General features: G+C 39.7%; 1 protein-coding gene across 2 annotated transcripts in view; it reads left to right on the top strand.

The window, feature by feature from the left end:
- The window catches only part of SPATA22 (spermatogenesis associated 22), a 12,518-nt gene continuing 4,335 nt past the window's right edge, over nt 1–8,183 (top strand). The window contains exons 1-5 of one of the 2 annotated variants that reach the window (XM_072399275.1): nt 1–133; nt 3,778–3,912; nt 4,781–4,841; nt 5,673–5,741; nt 6,810–7,107. In XM_072399275.1, the coding sequence (XP_072255376.1) occupies nt 34–133; nt 3,778–3,912; nt 4,781–4,841; nt 5,673–5,741; nt 6,810–7,107 (663 nt within the window). In that variant the 5' untranslated portion in view covers nt 1–33. Of the gene's footprint in view, nt 134–1,233; nt 1,290–3,774; nt 3,913–4,780; nt 4,842–5,672; nt 5,742–6,809; nt 7,108–8,183 lie in introns of those variants that run through there. The other variant, XM_072399284.1, reaches the window with a different exon arrangement.

Below are 8,183 nucleotides of genomic sequence, written 5' to 3' on the forward strand. Positions count from 1 at the left end.
TTCCTTAGGACGCCCCACGCGCAGTGATACAATATGAGCGGGAAGGAGAAGCTCTGTGGAGGACGCGCAGCAATGTCACGTGACCCCGGAGGAGGAGGAGAAGGAGAAGGAAACATGAAGAGAAGACTTCCAGGTGACAGAGCCGAACCCCATACAGTACATGGCACTCCTACCTCTCAGTGTACAACACTCCTCTACCACAGCTATAGGGCTGTGTGTTTACCTCACACATTGTAATAAGCTGCCATTATTGGGGTGTGTGAGGGGGCTGATACCCAATATGGCTTCATATAGGAATGTGCAGCAGGTCAGTGCATGGGATGTAAGGTGGGTGATGGGGTATTGTGTACGGGTTTTGCACACCTATTATCCAGGCAGGACTGTATGCTGGAGGAACACCTGAACATGAAGAGAACCTGTCACCAACCTAAAACAAAGATTAAATCACAAAAAGACAAGTTATTAGTTATTAGCATCCCATCCCACCACAAGGACTGGAATGACTGCAGTTCTGTAATACAAACCAATGCAATCAATGATTTTCAATGTGCCAAGTTCACACAGCACAAAGAGGTAAACCTGACCTTTCATACATCTGGATGATTCATTCACCGCTACACCGTAACCTGTGGTAAAACCTTTCCCTCTGTGGGGATCGTCCGCCCCCCCTCCCCCGTCCACGAATTGTTAGTTTTATTGGCACCAAAGCAGCTGAAGTCACATTTCCTAACTGGACAGATGTCACTGACGTTTCATTACCTTGAGGCTCTTATTTATAAAACAGGGAATCTGACATTCCCTCAGACATTCCCTGGTGGGAGTCAATTACTGTCATTTAAAGCAGGACCATCACCAGGATTTTTACTTTACATGAAAGAGTAGAAAACCCTTTTGTAAGGTAAAAAAATTACCTTTTTTGTGTGTGTATGAAATCCCTTTAAAAAAAAAAAGTTTAAAACAAAAAAAGCCACTCGCCTTCTATTTTTATTGCCATGGCGATAGAATGGGAGCGCAGAGCCTCGTGGGATACCTACCCCACATGCCAAGAGGCTTCTCTTCAGATCGGAGGAGGTTTTTCATCAATGGGAACAAAAACTGCCGACCTCACACATGTGCAGAGAGATCGTCTTTCTTTTTTCCCCCATTTACAGCGGCTATGTCGCCTGATCTCACGCATTGCTAGATCAGGTGATGAAGGTGGAAGAAGAGGAAGGAAGATGGCGGGACGAAGGTGAATTACAGGATGATGCAGGACCTCAGGAGGGGTCAATGGATCTGTGAAAGTAAAGGTAAGTTTTTTGTTTTTTAAGTCTGCTTTAATGCCCCCAGCGGTAACCCCGAGTGTGATTCCAGGTAGAAAAGAAGATGCTGAAAGGGGTAACCTGGGGTCACACTCGGGGTAGGTAAACCTATGGTAAAAGATAGTAAATAAAGCGCTTACCTGATCCGCTGGCGTTCTCCTTTGCGATCCCCGTCTCCTACCTTGCTCCGGCCGGCTTCTGTTACACCGGATGAGTCACCGGGCAGTTCCCTGGAGCGTCGGTGCATGCGGACATTCCGTTCAGGGCGGGGCGATAAATTAAAATCCATTGGTTTTGCATTCAATACAAAATAACTGTATTGAATGCAATACAGTAGATATATATAAGTAAAAGCTGTACATTGTTTTTCATGACCATTTCTTTTACAGTATAATATAATAGTATGAGTATAATATTTATTTATTTTTTTGTAATTAAAAAAAAAATATATTCCCATGAAGGAATGTTTGATTCCCTTTTTATAAATAGCGTTCTTGGTATTATATTGTGTCGAGCGTTTCCTTAATTTTTTTGAGTAATGCCAATAAATATTTATATGCTCAGATATATGGTTTTTAAATCATTTTGATATTTACAAAATGTATGAAGTATAAGCAGAACTTTCATTACAAAAAATTCCTTCACTCTTTGATCATGCCCAAATCACTCCCAGTGAGTTCCAAGCTGTCTCTGCTTTCTTGTTTCTCTTTGTGGCTCACCATTCCATTTATTTTCGTTTGGGTTCTTCTTCCCGTCACCCGATCTCTCCCTGTGCATGGTGAGGGTGACGCGTCTTCCTCCAGTGCCCATCTCACTGCGCATGCATGAAATTAGGCAATTACATTAGAGGAAAGCCCCTCAAAGACACATTCTTGAATTAGGGCATGTGCAGAAGGTGCAGCCTCCTGGGATATGTGACGCAAGTATTCCAGGGACTGCAGGTTTCCCCTTTCATTTTCTTTTTACCACTGCGCCGGTAAAAGCAAAGGAGGAGTTGGAAAGGTGAAAAAAAATTATTTAAAAAAGAAAAAAACACTTTTTTTGTGTTTCTCAAGATAGCCACCCTGTTGCATAATGTTGAAAGTGTAACAGATAAATGAAGGCGTGCTGTACACTCAGTATCCATTCTGTACTGTGGGAGGGAATAAGTGAGCGGCACCTTGCTGTGTGTTTCAATAAAGGGGAGCACTGCAGGGTCGTTCCTAATATGTCATTTATTGATTCGCCTGGACGGTGAGCAACATCGGGAGAATGCTGCATGTTTTAGATTTTTGTCCAAGAAGAACACAACCAATTAACCAATTATTAACGACTTCACATCAAGCTGTGAAAACGAGGTAGAAATCGAGCAGTGGAAATCGAGCAGTGAAACTGCTCCAAACTGCAGTAATCACAGCTGCTGGGGGAAGCTGCACTACATTTCTCTAGTAACTTTCAAGTACATTCACCCATCCCATTGCACTCAAAAGGAATGTCCAAACAGAATATACCGACACCTTTGTGAAATAAATCATTATGCAAATTGTTTATAAACATTTGCTATTTTGTTTAGCAAAACATTGGGATAAAAAATTATTAAATTACACTTCTAAGTTTTCATGATGAGTCAAAAAGGGGAAGGTAATATCCCTTCTGCATGAATCCCCTGTACCTGCCTGACCGCTTTAGTTATTTGAAGAAAAAGCTAAGCTGCGCATGCGCAGCATCACCTGTGGTTGCTAGGATACCCGGGAGTACCTGCGCAGGAATTACAATCTTCCTGGTCCAGCCAATTGGTGGTTGACAGGAAAAGAGAAAGAAGGTGACAGTCCCCTGCAAAGTAACAGGGTTAGATAGGAATTTTGGAGTTCCACTTTAACACCTGGCTCTCTGTTTTAAAGAAACTACTTCATGGTAAATGCAAGATTCGGTATTAATATATAAGGTGATGGTACAGTGATTGTGTTTTATATGTTTTCTTTAGGCTTCATTTCAGGTGAATTGCTAAAAAAAAATATGGGATCTGTTTTGCTTGCCAAATGATTTGCATTTCTGTCCATTCATTTGTGAGACTTAAATAGCTGTGCCACACTGCACAATCCTGTCTGGCAGGGAAAGGACATTATTGTTCTCTGCTGCATTTTTACTTTCTCCTTGCGGTGCCCCCTGTTACCCTGTGACTGGAAAGTAAAAGAGGAAGCAGCGCATTGATAATCTCTCCACTCTGTCACTGTGCACTCACTTCCTATCTGCATGAAACTGCGGCAAACCGGATTGGCACCTTGTGCTGCTTCTCCCTCCCAGCCTCTGATTTCTGTTACCATTATCAGAGTAGTAAACATAATGAGGCTGATACCAGTCAGATTCAGGTACTTTATCTGCTTGCATTAAAAATCTGACATTTATTTATGTAATCATTTATACTGAATTGTGTTAACATGTATTTAATATCTGCCTGAAGTTTAGCTTTAAAGTGAGATATTTTCTTGTTTAGCAGCCTGTCTTCCAGTACCCATCTTCAACCAGAAGAAACGAAATAGGCAGCCACTAACCTCAGTTCCACAAAAAAATGAAGGTTTTGGTTTTGCTCCAGAGAGTTTCGAATTCTCCTCCATGGCGACAGGGGATTCAGGTTTGTCAAGATATGTTTTTTTTTCTTACAAATATTATAAGTGGGCAGGGCGACTAAGGAATTTAGTGAACATGTACATTAGAGTGTCATTCATAGAGTGCATGCATTTCACTGGGTAGCTACCATTATTCGAGGCCAAGGCTATTTCTGTTCCTTATGACACCATGTAACACAATATTCAGCATCAGGAATGGGTAGGATATATGTTCAAAGGTATCAGAGTTCTTACAGTCACCTGTTGGGATTGATATAATGGTGAGTGCTTTCCCTCCAGTATGTTACATGCACCCTAAGGCTATTCTTGGACTGGAGGTTAAATGTGGTGTTCTTGCCACTTCTTTACACCAGTGAGCCATAGCCTTGGAGGAGATGCTTTAAAAAAGAATGAATGAGGGCAACAGCAAGTGCTTCAGTTCAGTACTGCTCACTGTGGCCCAATGTCACATCTGCAAATACTGGTTTTCTAGGATCCACTGCTGCCGTCCAAACAACTAGGAAGGTGCCAGCCAGCAGGAACCATGTGGTAGCTGCACAGGATCGCCTTGTTCCTACTGCAGGTGTGAATCTACCCTAAAGCTTATGGCATTTGTCTGTATTGTGTGCATCAGTCACAGGAAAATCCTCTCAAACCCCAGCAACATCCCGGACAATATCTTACGGGCAGGGCAGCCACAAGATAATCTTTTGCAGGACACTCACAGGACAGTTTTTACATACTTACACACATACAGGGCACATAGAGGGCAGATGGTCTAACAAGGCATTCATAGCAAAATTTCTCTCACACAGGACACTCAAAGGAGTCTGTCTCACACACAGTGTTTCTCTTTCTTATCGGTAACATAAAATGATTCATTAATCCTTTCAGATTCCACGTGGACAAGCAAAACATACCCAGCAAATAATGCAGCAAAAACAGTAGACTGTAGGTAAGAACATTAGTTTGTTACACAGTGAGGTACAATTGTGGTGCTCAGCTAACAACAGTGTTGTTAGCTAAGAGTGGAATTCTTTTTCTGTTAGGAACACATTTTATATTTCTATTTGTGGGTTGGACTTTTATGTATGCACATTTGCTATTTGCTTCTCTTCCAAATATTCTATAAACATATCCAAATACTAATTGTGTGAGAAGAGCAATGACAGGCTTTTATAGGCAAAACTTGGTAATAAGATAATGGAAATTTTAATTGAACCAACGTAGACCTATTTCCAACATAGACCTACTGGGCTACAGTCTGCAGTACAACAAACAAGGTTTACTTTACTCAGTAATGGCTATAGAACTCGACATTATCACACAAGGGCTCATATAAGCAATTGCTTGTCTCAATGCCTGCCGTGTTTCGCCCGCAGGTTTCTTTAAGGGATTGTTTGAGACGCAGTATTGAGAGTAGGATAGCGGTGACTCACTGGTAGAAAAGAAGTTGAAGAGGATAGTGTGTTGCATATTCCGGCTTTATACAGTAATTGATCCTTAAAGGTTGGCTTCCAATTTTTTCCAACTTGTTTGGAGATTGGCTGATGTGAAGTGGTGAGAGATCTGCTATTCTCTAGCAGTGCTACAATGGATATCATTGGGTATGCCCCTACTAAGAAGGGGTTCCATTCCCAAACTTCAGGTCACAAGCTCATAATACATAATGAATGTAAAAAGTATGCTAATACAGAATGAATGTAAAAAGTATGCCAGGTTTTTTTTTTATGTTCTTTGCACTACAATAATGATAAATGAAGATCTGTTAATTTTTCATGTATAGCCTACAGGTTCCACGTCCTTCTCTGCATGCCCCATTCAACCAACAGTATAAGCCCAATTCTCCTGGCATGTAAGTGTAATGACTATAAAATGGCATAATACAATGTTCTAGTTTGAAAATGCATTGTAAGATAGTGTTAATGTGAAACCTCTGGCTAACAGATAGCTGATGTACATTAATATTTATGGTCCTACCAGCCAAGGAAATTGTTGCTGTATGGTATATATGTATTTGTCTGTTTGCCTGAAGATTCACTTTGAATTGAATTTAAATTATGTTAAACCAGGTATAGATAAATTAGTCCGACTGTGAGCTCACTACTCATACCTCATCACTTGTATTGTTTTAATACACACCTTTTTCAAAGTATTCTGGATAGACATATGTCCTTACCTCCTTGCCTTATTGAGTGAATGAAGGACACTGTGGTCATGCCCCCTTTAGAAGATAGATCCATGAAGGCCTGCACTTTCAGTATGTGCTCACTTTCAGCTTCCGGATTTGATGCTGGGCATCATACAACCCAGACAATTAAACACATTTTCTAGCAGTATAGCTGTGAAATTGTATCATTGAATAATACATTACCTAATGAAACGTTTCTCCTTGTTACAAATAGATATCTGAATCAACTGAGAGAAGACCAGTCCTGGTAGTAGAATTTGTAGCATAGCTTGTATGTGAGCATGTGAGGCCCAAGACAAGGCACATACTCTAAGCACACCAACAAAACTTTACCAAAGTTATCCAGAAGGAATGATGGATTTTAGTAGTGGGTGCAGCAGTTTTTGGCCCTGTGACACACTTTGATAACCAATGAGTAAGGGACAAAGATGGTAGACAATATTTAAACCAGCAGGGCAAAGAGTGAGCAAGCATAATCAGGAACAAGAAGATGATAGACAACAATACAAGATCCAGGAGCAAAAAAGTTAACTTCAGCACAAAGGGTCATTTAAGCACAAATGCAGCAGGAAGTGTAGTGATGCATTGCTTGAAAATCAAGAAACATGTTGCTACCCCTGGACCATCTCATACCTGCACTAGTTACCCGAAGGCGTTGATATGTTTTTTAGGGGTTTGATATTTAACTGTGCTTTTCTTTTATCTCAGGTTCTTGATATAATTTAATTGCAGGTCCAGCTTTTGGTTTGGAGATGAAAATGTATCACATACTTCTAAAGATTTAAATCTTTACCGTAAAAGAAACTGTGGACAAATGCAGATGTCAGACAGTTCAAAAGCACGCGTCAATAATAATGACTATGCTCCACCAGTTTATTCTCCACATCAGCTTTCCAAACAGACATACACTTCGTCTTCAAAGAGATTACAATACTCCTTTGTTGCACCATCTAGATCAAAGGATCTCAAAGGATATAAAATGAGAAAAGATGATGAGTTTGATGACATGCCGGAGGAAGAAATGGTGCAGGTATTAAATATGATATTCTTCTGTAAAATGTTTTCATTTTTTTTTTTGCTATTTGTTACGTTAAGTATAAAGAAGTGATCCATCGGAGTCACACTCTGGACCATTTGTCCCATTTTCAAAAAAAGAGCATTTAGATGACAAACATTAAAGTTTTACTAAAGCCAAAACAGTGTTTTAGTTTTGTAAAAAGAAAAGTGGATTAAAACATCTATCAAGTTTTTATTGGTGTCTTTGTCCTTGTTCAGTAGATTTACTAATTTCTTGCTCATTCAATACATGTCAGAAAATATATGGTGTTTCTGGAGTACTGGGGTTTGTTTTGTAGATATTTTCACTGGTACAACCACAGGACAGTTTTTTGAAAGCCAATAGGTCACTTCATAGAAAAATTATTTAAAAAGGATGAGAGTGCAACAGTACAATTCAAAGAGTATACCATTTATTTTAGATTAATTAAAGGGAACTGGTGAGCCCCAATGATGTGTTAAACGTTCTCTGTATTTTACTGTGGCAAATAAAAACTAATTGGATCACTATAAACAAATTGTAGTTTGAAAAGTGTCAGATGGAGTAGCATGTAATGGAATACATTTCTAACGGGTATGGAGACAGCAAAAAGCACATTTTTTTAAAGTTGACCTATACTGGAAGAATGTATATACTAAGAGTGTTGAGCTAATTCCAAATAATGTTACCTGCCTGGGTGTAAAGTCCATCTTTATGTTTTCAGTATGTTTTCAGTAACACAGCTGAAACAATCATGGAGCCATGGTTGTTTAAGAAGTTATGTGACAAATAACTAAACACCTGAGCTACATATTCATTCTGGGCAAGTGATTTAGAAAGTAAGGAAGAGCATCAGAACATCAATCAATTCAAGCTGTATTTCCTAGAACCAGGTCAGGAATGGCAGCTTATATGATCTCCCAATATAGCCCCACTTTAAGAAGAAAGAAATGTTACAACAACTGTTTTTTTTTGCTTTTTGTGTCTTGACACCAGCACACCCTGCTCTCTTGTCTTGGATTACATTTTTTCCCCAAGATAATTAGTATAACCACAAAAGATGTTAAAAT

Source organism: Pyxicephalus adspersus, chromosome 1 (genome assembly GCF_032062135.1).
Source record: "Pyxicephalus adspersus chromosome 1, UCB_Pads_2.0, whole genome shotgun sequence".
Classification (NCBI taxonomy): Eukaryota; Metazoa; Chordata; class Amphibia; order Anura; family Pyxicephalidae; genus Pyxicephalus; species Pyxicephalus adspersus.